This window comes from Macaca fascicularis, chromosome 8 (genome assembly GCF_037993035.2).
Source record: "Macaca fascicularis isolate 582-1 chromosome 8, T2T-MFA8v1.1".
Classification (NCBI taxonomy): domain Eukaryota; kingdom Metazoa; phylum Chordata; class Mammalia; order Primates; family Cercopithecidae; genus Macaca; species Macaca fascicularis.
Genome location: NC_088382.1, coordinates 21,854,935 through 21,877,012, shown reverse-complemented (window position 1 = coordinate 21,877,012; position 22,078 = coordinate 21,854,935). Strand labels below are relative to the sequence as shown.

Here is a 22,078-nt window from a genome sequence, read left to right as displayed (position 1 = left end):
CCTCTCCTTCCCCTCTTGCATACCTGGTTATATTTGTCTCCGAGGCACTTACGAATGTCACTGTTGGAATGTAAACTCCATGAAAGCAAGGACTTCTGTCTGTTGATGCTTTATTACACCTAATACTTACCTGGAACGGTGTGTGAGTTGTAACATATTCAGATATTTGTGGGAGGGTGCAAGGCAGGAACGGAGGGAAAACTTTTCCTGTATTTTGTTGTTTCTCTCTCTTATTAGAAGGTAAAAGTCCACAAGGGCAAGGCTGCACCCCTAGTACTTAGAAATGTGCTGGCACATAGTCGGTGTTTTAATAAATAATTGGAGAGAAAATTTGTGCAGGCTTGGTTGTGTATACTTAATTATGCAACCATAGTAAACACATATCATACAGATGTCCTCTAAAAAGTAGAAGTGTTTGTTCCTATATACACCAAAGTTATGCATGCAGGATAACCTATAGTAATATAGCGTAGAAAACCACATAGCATATTAGTTAAGAGCCTGAACGCACAACTGCAACCGCCTGTGCTGAGCTCCAGTCCCAGCTTTACCTCCTACTGGCAGGATGGTCATGGGAAAGTTATTTAACTGTACCATACCTCAGTTTCCTTTTCTGTAAGATGGGAATGATAGAAGTACCTATCATAGGGTCAAGGGCATTAACTGAGTTAATATAAAGTGCTTAACATAGTGTATGAAGCAGAGTAAACATTTGGGAATTCTTCATAAAAATACGTTAAGACAAAATATTGATATTATTACTAATTCATTCATATTGGGTAGTAGAGTAGAAAAGTTCCCTCTTAATCCCATAGCCACAGATGAAGATGACTCCTTGGATCTGTATTCAGAGGAGCTGGAATATTTTAAAGAGATGAAAGCAGGAAGTGACAGAGATAGAATTTTATTTCCTAAGGGAAGGGTCTTACTGCTTGTATTCTTGCCAGGGTGCTAATTTTTTTCCTTTTTAAAATTGCACACAAAATGAAGTGAATCCAAGAAAACCATCCCTAAGTCGCATAGAGCAGCTTTCAGTGTAGTAGTAGTAGGTAGCACTTAGGGGAAACTCAGTGTAGAGAGGGTATGTTGTCAGGCTGCTGTTGTAGAAACTGCTTGTAGTGTGCATGAAAAGAAAGTAGAAGTTATGTGCGAGGTGCGACTGTACGGCCATGTCTTCAGTGAGTGTGTCAGCAGGAGAGGGACACTGCAGAACAGATACGCAGTTCCAAGCACGCCAAAGAGAAACATAGCAATGCCTGTGCTATAGGACAGTGGAAAAAGTGTCGTAAGAATTTGAAGGGACTGGGTGCAGTGGCTCCCTCTTGTAATCCCAGCACTTTGGGAGGCCGAGGTGGATGGATCACTTGAAGCCAGGAGTTCAAGACCAACCTGGCCAACATGGTGAAACCCCATCTCTGCTAAAAATACAAAAAAAATCAGCCAGGTGTGGTGGTGCGCACCTGTAATCCCAACTACTCGGGAGTCTGAGGCAGGAGGATCGCTTGAACCCTGGAGGTGGGGTTGCAGTGAGCCGAGATCACGCCACTGCACTCCAGCCTGGGCAACAGAGTGAGACTCTATCCCCCCCACCTGCCCCCACTCCCCCCCAAAAAATGAATTTGAAGAAAGGGTAGAATGTACCCATAGAGATGGTAAAATTTGGACATAATATAACCATAGAAAATATTTGTTCAGCCTCTTGTATCCCAGAAGATGGAAGAGTTAGAAGAGAAAAGGGAGTGGGAGCAATGGGAGGCCAGAACTTCTCTCATGTCCCCTGGCTAAATTGTAGCATTTATTACCTAATCAAGAAAGGAGAGTATTTGATCAAACTAAATTCATATTTGTAAGTGTATTTTACCTGTATGCTAGACAGGAAGCGAGTATTCTAAGGACTAGTGGTATAGTTACCCAGCTGTTTAACATAAACACTAAATAAACTGTTTAAGATATGAAAATTGTAGTTCTTATCCACATAAGGAGTGTCTACTTCTTATCTATTGCCAGTTAAGTTAGTCAAAGGTCCTGCATTCCTTCCCTGGCCAGTCCCGGACCACCTTCTGCCAGCTGCTTCGTATCTTCTTTTGCTGCCCAGCTTCCGATGTCTAGTGCATATACACTGATACTAATTCAACCTGACAAAAATGCGGACAGAAGAGAATGTCCGATGGCATCTTAAGAACACTCCAGAGAAATGAGTCGGTCAGACTGTAAGTGAGTCACTCTTCCTTTCTTGTCCACCGGAATTGGGGCTCACTGATCCTACTTTGCACAAAGAAGCTTGTATGCAAATAATGAGCATACACATGTGTTTGCATCATTTTTAAAACTTTTATTTCTAAAGCTGGATATCTAGTAAGTTTCTTTGCAAATTATTCATTTGAAATGGTTATAATATGGGTTTATTAACCTTCACTTGATAATATTGCACATACCACATTCTCATGTGAGAGCTATCCCACAAGAGAGCAACAACTTAGTATAGGGAAGAAAAAAAAAAAAAACTAAAACAACAGAAAGTGAAAACCCACATCATGCCCCTAGAAACGTTTGAACCCCTTCATGGGCGAAAAGTACAGTTGTTATGTTGGAAGCCAGTGCCTCAGGAGTGAATGCAGACTCCCCACTCATACAGTGAGTTTGGGTCAGTTTCCATGGCACTGCCTTGCACGTGGTGCCCTCTGCTGGAATACTGAAGGCAAGACTGAGAAAAAGGAGTGAGACTTGAAAGGTATGCTGTGGGTGGGGCTGGGGGCAGAATCTTTATGTGATGCTTTACTAAAATTTTTTATTGGTGAAGACTGAATTTTGTCTTCTGTGCTGAACAGAGAAATAGCTGTTAGGAGTAACAACAATGAGGTTTTGTGTGTTTCCTTTATAAAAAGTCTTAAATCATCAGAGGCTGTCCCTTCCAGGGAATGTATGCTATGTAAATGTTGAAAACAGGTTCATTTGAGGCATTTGTCCTGAAGTATTCCTAGTGGGCGCTAACTAACATTTGTATGGAGATTTATATTTAATAAAGTGCTGTCATGTATGATCTCATGTCATCATCATAACCTGAATGATGCTGGTGGTGGTGGTGGTGACGAAGACGCATCTGGTGACAGGAGCAGGCGTTTATTGTTTACTGTGTGCCAGACATCTTACATGCCAAGCATCGTACATGAATCTTCTCATCTGATCTTCATAACAGCTTGTAAATATGATACTATTATGTGTTTTATAGCTAAAAACCTTAAGGTTTACAGAGAATAATGACCTTACGTACCTAACGTCCCACAGCTGGTGACCACAGGAGCCAGTATTGGAACTTGGGTGGTCTAACTGGAGTTCTCCAGCAGATGAGTGCTTTTGGCATCTTCTAAATTAATCATCATTACTTGCTGGCAAACTGAACACTCGCAGGTAGACTTTCTTTAACGAATGAAGAGAGACCCCCGGATTCTTCTGCTGTGGTCGAATTCAAATGAATACACTGCTGTTAGACATATTTCTTTGGCACACTTTGGTGCTTTTTGGTCATACTGAGCAAACTCTAGCCTCTCCCAGGTGATTCCCTTCACCAACGTAAAGGTGACTACTTCACCTCTACTGAATTCTTGCAGATAGGGGATGGTTGCTCTTGCAACCAGACAGCTCTGCCTGGTTAACCTGTGGGCACCTTGTACCTACCGTTCGTTTGAACCAAACTCCTGGTCTTCCACAAGTGCTCGTTTCTTTCCATGTGCACACACTGTTACCCATTCCCTCTTCTTCCTCTTGTGTTCATTCTCCTGTTTGGTGGCATCGCCTTCCACCAGGATTAGTCTTGCACCCACTCTCTGAACACAGCTCCATGCACGTCTTAAGCCACTCACCCTGTTCTTCCATTTTACCTTCTAAATAGCTTTCAGAGCAGGCTTTTCCTTCATATTCACAAAGACTCGCAGTTTGGTTTCTCGTCTCTTGACCGTACTATTCGGATATCTTTTGTAGTTGGTTTTTCTGTCTTCAGTTTTGTCTCCCTGCAGTTTTCCCTCCACACTGCAAGCAAAACTGATTTTACCAATACCCAGGCCTGATTATTATTCCCTTCTTTAGATCTGTAGTGACTTCCCGTATGTTAGATGGGTAACTCAAAGCTCTGACAGTGCATTAAGATCATCTTGGTCCTTAAACAGAAGAATGCCAGGGCCCACCGCAGGCCAGCGACTGAGAATTGCCTGCAGTGCACCCTGGCACGTGTCTTTGCTGAAATCTCCACGTGTCCTCACATCCTACGTGGATAGCTAATGGATATCTAAAGGTGAACACATCAAAAATCTAACTTCTTTTTCTCACAACGTGTGCTAACTTTGGTCTTTCGTAACTTGGTCGATGGTAACCCCACCCTTGAAGTTGCTGAGGCCTAAAACTTAACTACTTTTCTCTCAGCCTCCCAAAGGACCAGTCGGCAGGTCCTCCAGGACCTACAGCTCCTGCTCCCGCCCAAGCTAGCTCCTCCCTGACACATGTGATACCCCTTGACTGGTCACCCTGCTGGCACTCCTCCAGTCTATTTTCAAAGCAATACTTAGAGTGACCCTTTAAAAATATAAATTAATCTTAGATCTTCACTCAGAACCCTTCAGTATTAACCATTTCACTCGGAGCAAAAACCCCAGTCTCCATAGTGGCCCACAAGGCCTTTGAACCACAAAGTCATTCCCAAACTCTGCAGAGGTGTCCTAGGGCATTGCAGTGAGCTCACAGGTGTTTCTTAGGATATCTAAAATTTCAAGGGAAACACAGCTCTTTTCATCATCTGTCAAACACCATGTGAATGACTGGTTCAGTGTCAACATCAGATTGTGCTATATTCCTTCTGATGACATAGCTTTCAGCTGGATTTTCACCAGTCATTATGATAAAAATTAAGTGCTATGAGAAAATGAGTGGCAGTGTCCAGTGTGATCGGAGATTTAGGGAGTCATATGGCCCAGAGGTACACACATCCATCAGTAAGCGATCGTGGTTATTTAATAATAAAAATAATATTTCTTTCAACGTATGTGTATTTTTTCAAATGACTAAATTGTTGGGTCCAAACTTAATAAGTACTTGTACACTATTATTCTGTTACTAAATGGAATATATTTCCTTTGGCCTTGGAGCGTCATAAGAAACTTACACATTAAAGACTCTGAATGGAGGAAATGTGGGAACCTCCACACCAAAAGCCCATTGCTCTATGGGTATTCTGTTCACTGCCTCTGCCCCAGCCACGCTGGCGTTCTTGCTTGCTCTCACACATCTAACATGCTCCAGCCTCTGGGCCTGGAATGCTGTTATTTTATCATAGTGCCAAGGCTAATCTCCTTTACGTCTTCATCAACTCGTGTCTTCTCCATGAGGCCTCCCATGACCACTTTGTAGAAAAATGTTTCCATCCTCATCCCCAATTTAGGGTTCCTCTTCTCTAATTGCTCTATTTTTTTTTTTTTCCAGAGCAAACGTCATCTTCTAATATGTAGAGTTTACTTATTATAATTATTTATTTTTAGCTCCCCTCCCCACCCAGGGTAGAAGTTTTTAATTCTGTTTTGCTTACTGTAGTCTACCAAGCACCTAAAATATCTGGCACATTGTAGGGAATTAAATACGTATTTGTTGAATCAATGAAGACAGACATACCAGGAGATGACTGGTAGGAGCAAAATGGATAGTAGTAAAGCTTGTAAAAGTAGTATAGCATTGGAGTCTCACCATGTCCAGCTCCTTGCCTCAGTTTTCCCATCTGTAAAATGGCTTATACTATTGCCTGTTTCATAAGACCGACAATTCAATCCCTAGGAAGCAGCCCAGAGTCTGCCACATAGTAAGTGTCTAACCATTGATAACCTATTAGGTTTACGGCACCACGGCAGGTGCTATGGCTGTTCTGAGTAACTTCTCATTTACGTTTCTTTGAGAATTAGATGATGTGCCCTCTCCACAGTGCCTAGGAAATAAATGCCATAGATAATGATGGCCAAAATGATTTTCCTTTCACTTTTCAGAGATAATTTAGGATTTAGGGTTTTCCTTAATTTTTGCTTATGGTATACTTAGTCTTGACTTTCAGCCCTGAAAGCTGCGCGTTTGTACTGGCCCTCTTGTCTGTTGGTTCCAGTCCTCTGTGTTTCCGTGTCATCAGCCTGAAGAATGGCAAAGGGGTCATGTTGTTCCCCCTCGTCCTTTTATTCCACTTGCAGCTGAAGTCATTTCTTCTCCTTGAGATTCTTCTAACTTGCCTTTGCCTAACTTACGTATAAAAGTCAACTTGACTAGGTGGCTGTTATTATTTTCTATGTACAACACTCGGGGTACACTTTGTAAATACAGGGTGGTGCAGGGAGCTCTGACACCTTAGCCTAACTTGTTTTTTGGTTCTAGTTTTATTACCACAATTACATAAAAATTTAAAGAATTTTAAAATTTAAATTCAAAGTATACTATTGCCTGTATGAAATGGGCAATAGTATACTGTTTATTAAAGTTCTGGGAAAAACTGACAGTAAAACAGTATACTATTGAGTGTATTGTTTTATACAGGCAATAGTATACTACTGATGTCAATTATATTCCAGAACTTTCCAGGATTAGCTACAGTGAATTGGAAAATTAGTGCCACATACCATTACTGCTAGCATAGCATGGAAGACCATGGAAGAAGTAGATATGGCAGATGGCTGGGTTCTTGCATTCTCTTAGCAGATAGCTGTTGAGTACCTTCAGCTGCCCTTTGTGTTGAGGATTTGAACTGGAATTCAAGACAGTGGTAGGTGAAAGCGATGAGATTTTTAAATGGTAGCGCTAAGAGTTCACAGAATTTGGGATGGTGGGGTTGGGGGTAATGAGAGTGGCAAAGGGAGGTCGGGTGCGCTGGCTCACGCCTGTAATCCCAGCACTTTGGGAGGACAAGGCAGGTGGATCACCTGAGGTCAGGAATTCAAGACCAGTCTGGCCAACATGGTGAAACCCCGTCTCTACAAAAATACAAAAATTAGCCGGATGTGGTGGCAGATGCCTGTAATCCCAGCTACTTGGGAGATTGAGGCTGGGAGAATTGCTTGAATCTGGGAGGCAGAGGTTGCAGTGAGCTGAGACCGTGCCAGTGCACTCTAGCCTGGGTGATAGAACGCGACTCTCTCTCAAAAAAAAAAAAAAAAAAAAAATGGCAAAAGGAACAACATACGTAACAACAGCTTGTATTTGTGTGGCTCAAGTAGGAGGGAAATAGTAGAGGGCAAGTCAAAAAGAGAAATTGGGGTCAGCTTGGGAAAAGGGCCTTAGGATATGCTACAGAATATGGTTCTTGTGTAGGATTTGTGTAAAGTGGCCACATTATCACATTGGTGGTACCATGCAGGTCAAGAGAGAAGGATGAAAACACAGAAGAGGGTGTTTGTTTGTTTTTTTATATTTAAAGGACATTAGAGAAGAATCAGTAGATTATAGGCAACAAAGTCTTGATAAAACTGTTGCCTATAATCTACTGATTCTTCAAAAACTGTAGAAAAATAGTAGGAACAAAATCACAAACAAGTGAAAAAATCGAGAAGGATTCTGATTGTGAATAAGCTACCAGTTGACAATCATGGAACACCATTATTGAAATTCTTTAAATAAAGTTTAGAAAAAAAACATTTCAGGAAGTTTTGCCAGATAAAATATAAGATGCCTAGTTAAACTTGAATTTCAGATAAATGATGAATAATATTTTAGTATAAGTATGTTCCGTGCAGTATTTGGAACATACTTATAGTAGACACTGTTTTTTGATGTGAAATTCAAATTTAATTGGGTACCCTATTTTTATTTGGAAAACCTGCCAATCTTAGTATGATTCAAAAGGTTGTGAGAAGGCCTGGTGATCAGACTCAATGATCTGGTCCTTCATTTGATGATGGAGTGTTTTGATGAGAGAATATTACCATGTTCACTCGGAGGTCAGAAGTAAAGGCCCCGGGAAAGCATTTTCTGGAACACAGGGAGAAGCTTTTGGGAGGTCTCTTACACATTTAAGTGACTGGTAGGGATTTATCTTACTAGGTTGTAAAGTGATTTGATCAAGAAAAATAGGGAAAAGTAATACTGAACTATAGAAAAGAGAAAATCCAAACTGCAGAAAGCATCTCATGCTCAGCAGACTAGAGCTGCCGTGTCTTGTGTATTCAAGGAAACAAAATGGGGTGTTATCCCCTCTGAGAGGGATCGCTGAGTCGGCTTTATCAAGTGTGAGCGAGACTGGGCTCACTGTTTCTTATGTTCTTGATAGACAGTGGCCCTTGTGTTCTGGCTCTTGTTTTTATTAGAACTGCAAAAACATTACAAAAACCCCAACAATGAACACTCAGCTGAGAATGTGAGGTCATAGCAGTGTGACCTCACAGGGAGTCAGGTTCTGAGTCAGGTTCTTGGAAGGCTGTGAGGCTCGGCAAACACTGAACTTGGGAGCTGAAGAATACTGGACGGGGCTTCAGAGAGGAAGGATGGTCCAGGCTCACCCCAGGGGTTGTGATGGGCTCTTCTTGGTGTCTGTATGGTTGCTGGTAAGTTTGTATTGCCATCGTATTGTCAAGCTTTCTGATTTAAAAGGTGCAATTTCGGTTCTTGTTCAAATAATCTCCTAAGTTGTGAAAAGGATAGAATGAAGCCATCTAGGGACAGGGATATTTATCCTTTGTTCTTTATTTTCTCCTTTTACTGAAGCCTTTTTGAAGAAGATCCAGAAAGTCTGACACACACAGATATTGCAATTATATCGTTTTGGTGAATGTGAAGAAAATTAGGTGAAATCACCTGGACTGGGCAGCATAGTAGAAAAGGGGCAAATATGGAGGATGAGTAACATGAGGAATGGAATGATTTTGAGCAGTAAATTTTTAAAATATGTTATCATTAGAATGAGAACTTGTATTTGAACAAAATTGGGCCAGTATTATATATGTGGTATAAGTACATTGTTTGCACAGACTGATTAAATAAATGCCATGAATTTTCCCTGGGAAGTGAGCAGTAAGTAGTGGTTTAATTAAGAAGAAAATCCTTTCTTTGACATTTGTTTTTACTACATGATAGGAACAGCACGCATGGAAACACAACTCCAAGGGTTTTGTTTTGTGTGTAATTATAAAAAGTACTTGATTGTAATTAACATAGTTCTCGGAATAAATATTTTACATTTCTTTCACTTGTGTGGGAAAACACAAAGTAACCATGAAGAAATTTCTACTATGAGTTTTCTCATGGGTTATACTGTCGATAATGATTATTCAATTTCCTGATGGGATAGATTTCACAAAACTGAATGGTAGTGTTAAGTCTCTTTTTAAAAAAATTTTTTTACGTCGTAGTTCGGGGGGTCTCACTGTGTTGTCCAGGCTGGTCTCAAACTGCTGGGCTAAAGCAGTCCTCCTGCCTTGACTTCCCAATGTGCAGGGATTACAGGTTTGAGCCAGCACACCCAGCCATGTAATGTTAAGTCTGTAATGGAAGATGTGGGATGAAAAAAATCATGCATTTAAAAATGCATTTTCATGGAGATTTTATCATAATGAAGCAGTTTAATTTAACTGGTGGGTGTGTCTCTTGGGAAACTGTTCAGGGTGTTGAGGGTTACCATACATCTTAGTTTTCTTGGGTCAGTTCCAGTGATTGTCTGCTGTTCTGCCATTGATATTGACTGTGGTTGGGTATTTGACTTAGAGTTTTAATAAGTGAACTATTACCACTAATAGCTATGGTGAAATAAGTCGGCATGGGTTTGGTAGACCTAGCTTTGTATTCCCAGCTTCTCCCATGGTGTCATCTGGGATTGTGTCATTGACGATTTTACACAGTTGACTCTAAAAGACTCTCTCTCTTTTCCCTATTCTTAGAGCTTCATTTCAAGGGCAGGAAGTCGGGTGCTTGCTGATAAAGTGTGCTTGGAGAAGAGTTGCTAGGGACAGTTAACTCCTTCTAATCCTGTGGTGGTTGAAGGGAGTATGAGACTCTGCAGTTACTTGTTACACCAGCTGGTTGTCCAGGAGCCCTGGCTGCTTTCTCAGTGACCTTGAAGCATAAGGCCAGCGCTTCCTAGGTAGAGCAGTGGGAAAAGGGAACTTGTAAATGCGGTAGAATAAGTGGCAAGATAGAGCAGTTCTTCTTAGAAATGCATTTATTTTTGCTACAATGGTTTTTGTCATTCAGTGATATAAGTTTACAACTTATTTTTTAGATTCAGATTTTTAAAAACATAACACCTTTGAGATCATTGAAATACTATATCACTTACTATATTAAAGTATAAAATCCGGTGGTTTGGGCATATTCAGAGTTGTTGAGTCATTACCACTGTCTTAAGAATGCTTTCATCACCCCAAAAGAAAAAATGCCCATTAGCAGTACTACTTTTTTTAATTGATAATGCTTTCTTTATTTTGTAACGATTATAATAGCATGTTTCCCCTTTAGAGTGTCCTGGTTTAGACAGTAAATGGTTATTCTGCTTAGTGCAAGCCAAGTTAAAGAACTATGGGATAGAGCAAGGGCAGATAAACTCCCATCCATGGGCCCAGTTCTGCCCAGCCTGGAATGGCTCTTAGGTTTTTTAAGGTTGTGACAAAACAACAACAGCAAAGCAGCATGTATGACAGGGGCCACATGTGGCCTGCAAGTCTACGATATTTATGATTTGGTCCATTATGGAAAAATTCTGACCGCCCTTGGTTTAGCATCTGTGGTAAGTGTGTTCGAAGGCCGTTTAAGCACATTTTATCATGAGCATGTCTTACTTTCAAGTTAAGATAAAGATTTGGAAATTAATGTATCCTCATTAGTTTCAGTGTTACAAATACATGGGAACCATCTATAGCTGACCACAGGCTGTAGTCTTTAAGCCCTATCGCAACATGTTGCCTGTGGAGCTTTCTTCCTTCAGTAGGTTTGTGAGATCAAAATTATGGTACAGTAATTACTACAACATTATTTTTCTTTTTCACTGCATTGATATCGTATGGTACAAAAACAGCAGTGGGGGTCTTAGCAGAATTTCAGGCAGTGGCACCAGACTCTTCCAGTCATTGTATTCTCCACTGTCATGTGCTCAAAATGAAATTAAAGGCCAGTTTCACCTTTTAAAAACAATCCTTAATGAAACCAGTACAGTTTGTTTATTTCATTTCAATGCTTGAGTTCATGTCTTTTTAATTTTGTATGTGATGAAATGGGAATAAAGCACTTCTGTTCCTGATAGTCTCTGGGAAAAATATTCATCTGTCATTTAAGTTGAGGTTAAAAAATAGTCACTTTTTAAATTAAATGTCATTTTTCCTTGAGAGAATGGCAAACTATGGTTATTGGCAAACATTTTCTTGAAAATGGAGTAAGTCTATTACTTTAAGGAAAACGGCTGATAATATTTTTAGCAAATGATTACATTTGAGCTTTGGAACCAACGTTGTAATTTTGGAAAACTTGTATCTGCCACTGAAGGTTTGGCAGCTTCCCAATATTTAGACTTTTCATTAATCGTGACATTAGTGAATGTGATTTTTTTTTTTTAAGGTTATATAATGAAATGTGTCAACACATGTTTTGCAGATAACAATTGTGTGTGTTATAAAATCTTGTGTTGGTTAAAAGATCCATTCAAGGTATAAGATAGATTTTAATATAAGAGTACAAAAAGTTAATTGACACAAATTTAGATTCCATATTGCAAGTAAGAATATCCTTTAAGAAACTACCACTTATCTCATTTTGGTGTTACATCAAAAAAGAATATCCACAGTTATCTGAAAAGGATATTAACATATTTCTTTTTTTTAACGAAAGATGAGTGAGGGCAGATTTTCTCAGTGTGCTTCAACCAAAAAACTGTCCTCTAGTAAGCCAACCATTAAAGAAATTTGTGTTTAAAAACAACGGTGAAACACTGTGATTTGTGTCACTAAATTTTATGTTCTTTTGGAAAACATAGTTGTATCTTTATAATATTTGTTATATATAACAGATTTATTTTTAATTGAGTTAAAAATGTTTATATTTTCATTACTACTATGGTAAATATCTGTAGGTATAACCCACATTAGGGGAAGCTCTATGGAATCCTTCTAAGAATGTAAAGGTCTAGAGACCAAAACGTTTGGGAACTGCTTGCCTAAGATTTAGGCAATCTTTTCTTTAGTTCTTAAAAACATGGTAACTGAAACTACTTTTATGAATATTTAAACATAAAATGATCTCATCTAAGATAGTGTAGCCAAACTAAAAGAAACTATCAATATTTCATCAGATATTTTCCTTTTTGCCATATAAGAAATATCTATTATTTTCTCTATCAATTATCATAGCAATGCTGGGGTGAAAACAACACGGCTAGAAGCTCATTCCGAAATGGGGAGCACTGAAATTTTGGAAAAGGAGACCCCAGGAAATCTCAGTAATGGTACCAGCAGCAATGTGGAAGCAGCGAAAAGGTTGGCCAAACGCCTTTACCATCTGGACAGATTCAAAAGATCAGATGTTGCAAAACACCTTGGCAAGAAGTACGTTCTGACCCATTGCTGGAATCTGAATTCTCTCCTGTTTTGTGTGTGTTTTAAATAGTTTACCTTTCAATAACCAAGTCTATTCTGTTTCCTTATAGCAATGAATTTAGCAAACTAGTTGCCGAAGAATATCTGAAGTTTTTTGATTTTACAGGAATGACGCTGGATCAGTCACTCAGGTATGACTAAGCCTCACTGCTGCTCTTCATTACCTTCAAACGATTAGTTCTTAGAGGAGAAAGTAATGCCTTCTAGCTAGAATCTTATTTTTTTTCTTAAACCTCCAGCTATAGGTGGAGTATTCCTTCTCCAAAATGTTTGGGACCAGAAGTGTTGTGGATTTTGGATTTTTTCAGGTTTAGGGATGTTCGTGTTATACTTAACCAGTTGAACATCCCAAATCTGAAAATCTGAAATGCTTCAGGAGCGTTTCCTTGGAGCCTTATTTCAGCACTGAAAAGTGTTGTAGATTTTGGAGCATCTCTGACTTTGAAGCATTTTGGATTTCTGATTTTCGGGTTTGGGATGTTTAACCTGTACTTTGTGAACTTAGCTAAAATTGTATTATAGATTTTAAACACAGCAAGGAGTAAGAAAAACGTATGCATTTAATGAAATGACACATGTACCTAATGGGAGGCCTGAGTTCAGATAATAAACAATTGGTAGCATAGCAAATCTGGATAAAAAATGCCATCTGTAGGAATTTTTCTGTTTTTCATTTTTTTATTGTGGTAGAATACAGATAGCATAAAACCTATCATCTTACCAATTTTCAGGTATACGGTGAATGGCATTAAAAACATTCATAATGTTGTCCAGCCATCACCACCATCCATCTCCATGATTCTTGTAAAACTGAAGCTCCATACTCTTTAAACAAGGATTTTTTTCCTTCCCCTCCTTTCCCCCTGCCCCTGGCGAACGCTATTCTACTTCTCTTTTCGATGATTTTGACTACTCTAATGTAAATGGATATATACATTATTTGCCTTCTTGTGATTCATTTAACTTAGCATAATGTCTTCAAGGTTCGTTCCTGTAGCATATGTCAGAATTTCTTTCCGTTCTAAGGCTGCGTAATAGCCCATTATGGGGAATATGTAAATACCACCGTTAGCTTCAAGAGACACTTGGGTTGGTTCCATGCTTTTGCTACTGTGAATAATGCTGCTATGAACATGAGTGTACAAATATTTCTTCAAGACTCTGTTTTCAATTGTTTTGAGTAGGGAGTTTAGTGTTTGAATGATCAGCTTAACACACACATACACACAAAGAGTTTATAGACTGTAGAATTTTTTTCCTATAGCCCAATAGCCTGTTTTTTTTGTTTGTTTGTTTGTTTTTTTTTTTTGAGACAGAGTCTCGCTCTGTCATCCAGGCTGGAGTGCAGTAGCACCATCTTGGCTCACTGCAGCCTTCATCTAACAGGTTCAAGCAATTCTCCTGAATCAGCCTCCCAAGTAGCTGGGACTACAGGTACGCACCACCATACCTGGCTAATTTGTATTTTTAGTAGAGACAGGGTTTTGCCATATTGGCCAGGCTGGCCACAAACTCCTGACCTCAGGCAATCCACCTGCCTTGGCCTCCCAAAGTGCTAAGATTACAGGCATGAGCCACCCTGCCCAGCCCCAATAGCCTTTTAAGGTGATACTTTGGAATTAACTCTTCAGTGGAATAAAAATGAATGTCAACATAATCAGTAGAAAGTATCTGTAAAAATGTTTCCAGCAATACCCTCTTTCTCTGACCTTTTCAAAGGAAGACGTCGAAAACTCACGGATTCTCACTTTTTACATTATATTGTATTGCAAGTTTCTAAGAGTAGCTGAAGATAACACCTAGTAAGCATTTAATTTTAAACACTACTTATAAAATGTCAGTGTCTGGAAGAATTCTGAGATCAGCTAGCGTAACCCTTTAATTTTACAAATGAAGAAACTGAGGCCTGGGAGGTGAAGGGAGGGTGTTTGGACTGGAGTGTAGTACTCCAGTGATTTATTGCGGGACTCTTTTCGTGCAGCAGAGGTACTCAGGCTTTCTGACAAAACAGTTAACAGTGGCTGAGAGATGTATATTTTTGCCTTGCATTCTGATGTAGTTTATCAAAGTTAAGAAAAATTAAAGTTTTGTCAATATATAGTTTGTTAACCTTAATTATATCTATAATAAAGAAGGCAAAATTTTCATAGAAATGAAGCTTATGGTGTGTTTCTTACAATAGTAAGATTTCTTAGACATTTTGAATGATTTTTTTTTTCCTTCCTATCTCATGTTTAGGAAAATGGATCTACATTGTCAATGGAGGGTCATCTGGATTAATCTCAAATAAACAGTGCTCTTAGTGACTCTGAGTAGATTAGTGTGTGGTTTTTGGCACACTTCCTATAACTTAAAGATATTTTTATACATAAACTGATTTCATTATATAAGGAATAAATTACCTATATCTCCCGATTTCCTCCTCCCATAACAAATTAATATTAAAATGTGATAATACACAAAATTCATAGAAATCTCCTGTGTACAAAGCAATGTAAGTTATAGTGGCTTTAATAGAGATGACAATCATGTAACAAAATTACAGAAGCACCCTGATGCGTGTAGAGTTTTAAAACCTAGCCTTTATGATGATGTATTGAGTCTTAAGTGGTCTTTTTTTTTTTTTATCTGACCTTTTAAAATTGGCTACTTGACACGTGGTCATAATGAGGAAATTATCTACCTTCCCAAGGCTTTCTTGATGTATTGACCACTCTGTTATCACCCTGTCATCTTTTAAGTTGACTTTTTTTTCCTCTTCTTCTTTTGAGACGGAGCTTCACTTTGTCATCCAGGCTGGAGTGCAATGGCATAATCTTGGCTCACTGCAACCTCTGCCTCCTGGATTCGAGTGACTCCTACCTCAGCCTCCTGAGTAGCTGGAATTACAGGCGCCCACCACCACGCTCAGCTAGTTTTTGTATTTTTATTAGAGGTGGAGTTTTGCCATGTTAGCTGGGCTGGTTTTGAACCCCTGATCTCAAATGAATGCCTGCCTTGGCCTTCCAAAGTGTTTTATAGAATTTAAATCCTAATACAAATTTATATTGAATGGCTATCTAGTAAATGATTTTTTTTGCAGGCAGAGAATAACTTTATAATATCTTACCTTGTATAATTAATATCTTACCTTGTATAATTAATATCTTAGGTTTGTATAAATTGACTTTTAACTGTCAAACAGTGTGATAGCATTTTCTAAAATTTCACTTCTTAAATTTTTAATTCTCTTGTAGGTATTTCTTTAAAGCGTTTTCTCTCGTGGGAGAAACTCAAGAACGAGAGAGAGTTTTGATACACTTCTCCAATAGATATTTTTACTGTAACCCAGATACTATTGCTTCACAAGGTAATCTGATACAAATCCTTGAATTTCTTTTTTATATCAATGGTTATTTTCCTTGTCATGAAAGTTAAATTTTACTATGAGAAATTATGTAACTTCAATTAGCTAGTGATAACTACTAACACTTCTATTTACTTCATTCTAGTCTGTTTAATACTTAATGTCAAATTGGAATTAGAGTTTTGTTTTTATCTGCATTTTCTTTCATTGTGAGCATTTTCTCATGTCATTAAATATTCTGTAAAAGGATAATATTTAAGGACAGCATGTTATCCTTTACTCTTACTTAAATTATTTTGTTTTCCACTTCTCTAGTATGACAGCATACTTGAAATGTTCGTGATTTGTCACTCTAAGATTTTATGTAATAAAATTTCAGTTTTCTTATTTCTTATACATTTGGTCTCTACATTTCTTGTTGAAAGCTTATGTATCCAGAGTTTTGGGGTTAGTTTTGGAAATATGAACAAATCTCACTAGTGGTTGCACTGTGCCTCTAGTTTTTTTGCTTGATATTAATTATAATGATACCACAAACTTCTGTTGATGATTTTAATAAACTATGAATTTATGCTTATTATACTATTTTTACAAAGTAAACGACTTAATTGTAAACTGTTTATTTGTGGACCCTCCCTTGTTGAAGAGAGATCTTTCCTCCATTTCAATTCCTGCAATAAAGCACACTTTTCAGTGTTCGAAGTGAAGCACTTTGACTTTCAGTTGGAAAATCTTTCATAAACTTAGAGATTATGGAGTAAATCACTGAGACTAGATTCACAAGAAATAATAATTACCTCTTAGCTTCAGTATTGCCGATTAACCTCGATAATGTGCTTGGTACTGGCCAAGGTGCTTGCCTCTACCTTCTCTCCATCCCCCAGGCTGTAGTCAAAGTTAATTCATCACCTGATTAAGGCCACATTCCTATCGGTAAACTGATGCTATTTGGACCAGTTATTCACTATCTCTGTCACCATTAGCCCTGACAAGAGAATAAAAGAGATAAAAGCAGGCCATTTTTATGAGATTTCTGCAAATCTAAGAAGATGTTTACATTCTTGGATAAAAAAAGAAATACAGATTCGTGTACTTAATTGGCTGTTGATAAGGATATTTGAGAGTTGGCTGCTGAGTTCTTAAAATACTTTGGAGAATTTGTTTTAAATATATGTAGAACTTGTGATAATAAAATGGTACTAGAATAAATACACTTTTAGCCATTTGGTAGCATCTACTAAGAGACACTGATAACAGAAATCACCTACTATACTAAAGAACTTATCTGTTAAAAAATACCCTGCCTTTAATATATGAGTGCAGTGATTAGACCTTTCTAATTTAGCATAAATTGGTAAGATTTTTACTGCATCTGAAACTGCTATTATCTACTGTACTTGTAGAGAATTAGTAGAGTGAGACTAAGGAGAACAACTAATTCTAATGTTTGGAAATGAGAATCTTTACTTGGAGAACATTTTTATATGACTTCAACCTAACAGAAATGTGTCTTTAGAGGATCATATTTACTTGTCTTCCATTGTAAGCAATGCTTGTCTAGATATCCTTGTACTATGTATAGATCCTTAATTATTGCTGTAGCGCAAAACCCTAGAAGCCAATTTGTTGTGTCAAAAGACACTGTTTCAAGGCTTTACATGTGTACTACCAAATTGTCCTCCAGAGAGGTAAGAACAGTTTATCAACAGTGGAGTCCAATTCTGTGCATTGAGGTTCTTTCTATATGGAAATTATTGTCATCCATTTTTTGTTTCTTAAAACAAGTAAGCCTGTACCTAGCACAGTACTGTTTTCATAGGTTCTGAATGTATCCTATTAATGATAACAAGGTGAAGTCCAACAGTAAAAAGCGAATTCATGCTTTCTTTTCTTGTGTCTTTCTTCAGATGGAGTCCATTGCCTTACCTGTGCAATAATGCTTCTTAATACAGATCTACATGGCCATGTAAGTATGGATTTGTGAAACTTAGATCCAAAACATGTCGGGCTTATCTCTACTTTTATGTTTGTACACATTTATTTTCTGCCTCCCTGTTCCTCATTCTCTACATGGTTCCCATGGCAGGTGAATAAAAAGAAACCTTCGAAAAAAGAAAGAATTTTTTTGTTTCACATGCTAGCACAGAGTATGATTTTAAATGCATGGTCTTGGTGCCTGGAGTTGTTTTAGGAGTAATGTGTGTGTTCTGTATCTTCTTTGTCCAGTAGATGGCAGACAGAGCTTTTATTTGTTTTTGTTTTTTGGTTGAGAATTGCAGTTGATAGGTAATAATGGAGAGAATATAAGTTAGATCTGAAAATGTGAATCGTGTTTTCACTACATACCATAGTGAGTCGAATAACTCAGGCTTTCTTATGGTCCTCAGTTTACCTAGTCTTTTACTAGTTGAAATAATAAAATAATCTAATCATCCTCTCATCATCTACTTAAGATAGAGGATAAAGTTTTACAATGTATAATTGTACATACACTTGCAAGTTTTGTAGAAGTAGAATTTTAGCATTTACTCGAACTCTTCATAATACTCTTCAAAATAAATGAACCTGGGACTATGAAGTAATTTTTGCTCTAAATAAATATAGATTAATCCATATTTAACAAATTCTCATTTTATTTTGAAGAAAAAGTCAGATGTCCGCGTAGAGTATATGATCCCTTGATTTGCTGTAATATATCTTAAAATTTTAAAATTACATATAAAGAATTGATATTTAGATATTCTGCTAGTCACATAATTTCCTTTTTTCGAAAATACAGTGTTCCCCTTTAAAAAAGGCATCATGGAGCTCTATGGGACCATTAAGTTGGACTAGCTGTTAAAAGAGGAAGGGATTCAGGGGAGAAAGGGTTCCGCCACCAGAAAGCAAAAAGGAGACAGAGTGATAGAATCCCAGTTTTAACATCATTTTAACATATCTCAAAATACTCAACTAGAAAGTTCCTTTTGCCATTTATAAGAGGTGAATTTAGAATCACTTGTAAACGTATGTAGCACGTGTCCAGAGACAATACAGATTAAGAGAATATAGATCCTTTCAGGAAGCATTCTTGGGCAATAGCACTGCTAATATATCATGTGGAAATGCAGGCATTTCACAGTGTGAACATTGATGTGGGTACCACAGTGTAACGTTCATCTAGCTTGTTAAGGGGATGGCCAGTCAGTGGATTGTCCTGACCACTCTTTGCCTTTTACTGGCCAACCAAGTTTTCACTGCTTCGTCTGCCTGTTTGGTGATAGCAGTTGCTCTTCGCACCCTTCTTTCCCTTAACCTTTCTGGGCAAAGGAGATAATGTTGACTGTGTTTGGCCACATATAACATTGATCCGAATCAGTGATCACCAGCATGAAGAATTCTCTTCACATTAGATATTTTGAGGTTCCATCAACATATAAGAGTTGTATGTTTAGCATCTGTTAACTGAGAAAATGTTTAATGATGGGAGAAAAAAAATTCAGTAATATTGCAATTTCTGTTTAAAGGTTGCAGATCTCTTAGAGCTTTTGTCACATGTTTGATGATTTGTTTCTACTAAATCCTTGATTGCGTTTTTTAAAAGCTAATAGCTTTAATAATACTTTTACATACGCATGTATCTTACTCATAACTTGAAATGTAGCAACCAATAAAGATGTTATTTTTTATTAGCTATCTCAGCTTGCATGATGGCTAGATAAACTGTGGACACCCTAGTGTCAGCTACAGGTTTATTGCTGCAAATCTAGGACATTTGCCCTTCTTTACACTTACAAGGAATTCTAAGGAGATTAGATGAAGCATCCTGCTTCTTGGCAACTGGGATGGAAGACAGTTTATATAAATTAACATTTTAATATTATCTTGAATTAGGCCAATCACAGATAATTAATTGGCAATAGTAGCAAAATTACTGACAGAAGAGGGAGAAAAATTATCAATAACAGTGAATCTCTGTCATATTCAGGATCATGTGTTTGGTGATGCGTAGTTCTCTGTTATAAAAATGTGTGCGATATACTTGGGATTGCCTGTTTACGTTTTCTGTATTAGTTTTCTATAATGCATGCTGTTACAAGTCTGTCGAATACAAAGTAGCTATCATAAGAACTAACCGTGTAAATGTGTTTCTTCTATCTTTCTCCTCTGGATTCATTTTAAAAATAAATTATTCTTCTAGGTGGTAAGTTTTTAATCCATAATTCTGGATGTAGCTTCTCTTGCATCATGATTGCCTGATTTTTTTTGTTGTTGTTTTAGTGTCTGTTTGACTTATTAGCATGACCCCTATGAAATCGAATCATACAGGAGATAAAATGAATTATTTCTACTGCTCTGCTCCTTTTCACCTTCTCCTTAATGCTATGCTACCTAGAGTATGACCACCCATTACTTGATCCAGTGCCAGAATAATCTTCATGGGGAGTACACTAATAAACCATTTTTCTTTTTTTCCTTACCATTGTGTTGTGATAGCAATACTGCAGCATGATCTGTCTAAGAAGTGCCAAGACCAGCCTGTCCTCATCTACTTTCAATAGGGGAGGGCTGACTCCCCTTTTGGGAGGTTAACTTGTTTTGGCTGCTCTTGGTGAACCTTTTGCCTTCACGGTAAGGAATGATGTACTGAAAATGCATTGATATGGGCCTGGGTTTGGCCTGCTAATTTCCTTACTAATAAAATAATGGAATGTGTACTAACATTATACTTACACTTAGCTACTGTGACATGTTGAAATGCCTCTCTTTTTCTAATTTTCCCCTTCAACAAACATACATATATATATATATATATATATATATATATACACACACATATAGTGTGTGTGTGTGCGCCTCCTCCTTTCCATACTCTTCGCTATTTGGGTAAGGATTAGAAGTGAGTAAGACAATGTTCATGGCAGCCACATGTCCTCTCTGATGGAGTTGGCTAGGCTGACCTCATTAGGTTTCACTGAAGACATGGTAGCAGGTTGCTGAGGTGCTATGATGGGAAAACACTGGGAAGTTGTTTTAATTTCATGTTGGATTATATTAAACCTGTCTAATTAGGCTCGGTAAAAAACAATCTGAAGTATATATAATATTTGGGGGGAGAAATTCAGTACCTGCTTTTAAAAAAATGTGTGACTGATTGATCATTTTCCTAGCAATAGTATCTACTTGCTTTGACTTGTCTGAAAGAAGTTTATTCCCTTAAAATTGTAGTGATGTGGCGAATTTGCTATATAATTTGTTTTATTTTCAAAATGCCTCTTTATCTACAAAATACATATGTAAATTAAACTTCTGTACATGCAGATACATTTCTCTTAAACTCTAGGGTTTCTTTGCTATATTGGAAGTAGTTTTATTGAATATTGCTTGAATTATCAACAAGGAAAGAGTTGAAAGTCTTTTTCTTAAACCTTGTTTGAAATGGTATGAATAAGATTTGATATGTTAGAATAAGTTTATACTTACTGCTTGTCTGGACAGATCTTCGAATGTGTTTTATTTGTTACCACTAACTAGCTTGCTTGTACTTCAGTCATAGTTTTAGTCAGGTTCCTACCATGCTGGCAGGATTATCTCCCACGGCTGGTGTTCTAAGGTAGTAAGAGGGTTAAATAGAGAATTGCATAGCACTGAGGAGTGAGATAGATCGGAGCATAGTCATTTGGCCAGTTTCACAACTGGAAAGTCAGAAGAGATACACAAGTCAGTGGCTGGCCAAGGTCAGGCCATTGTAAGAGGCAGTAGCCAGGGCATTATTTTAATCAAGATTTTTTGACAAAATGTACCTTTTAACATCAAGACTCGAGATTTTCAGTAGCAGTTTTATCCAGCGTCCCTCTGTTCTTCAGTATTGGCAGGAACCAGCCCAGCATGTACAATTGGTATAAAAGCCTGGTTGTGGTTCTTAAAGGTGGCTCTCTTTATTGGGCTAGGCCTCCTACGTATACTTTGCCCTCGACATACTCAGAGCGTGTTGAGTATCATGCCCCCTGTGGTCTGAGTTTAATGTATGAGGCAGGACCTTACTAATGTTTTTAGTAGTGGGTTATAAGTTTGATAAGGGCTAAAACCATAGCTAGTACAACTTACTGGTAGGGAGAAGAATATAGTCAAGGAAGAAAGTATATTTAGGTTTTGTAACAGAACA

At 37.9% G+C, this 22,078-nt stretch overlaps 1 protein-coding gene across 13 annotated transcripts in view; it reads left to right on the top strand.

The window, feature by feature from the left end:
• PSD3 (pleckstrin and Sec7 domain containing 3) overlaps positions 1 to 22,078 on the top strand; it is a 554,389-nt gene that overhangs the window by 273,305 nt on the left and 259,006 nt on the right. For 11 of the 13 annotated variants that reach the window (XM_045398994.3, XM_005562705.5, XM_015454524.4 and 8 more), the window contains 4 exons: positions 12,342 to 12,536; positions 12,638 to 12,718; positions 15,824 to 15,936; positions 17,841 to 17,899. In XM_045398994.3, coding sequence (XP_045254929.2) covers positions 12,342 to 12,536; positions 12,638 to 12,718; positions 15,824 to 15,936; positions 17,841 to 17,899 — 448 coding nt within the window. Of the gene's footprint in view, positions 1 to 8,446; positions 8,556 to 12,341; positions 12,537 to 12,637; positions 12,719 to 15,823; positions 15,937 to 17,840; positions 17,900 to 22,078 lie in introns of those variants that run through there. The other 2 variants (XM_005562708.5, XM_065518958.2) reach the window with 1 other exon arrangement.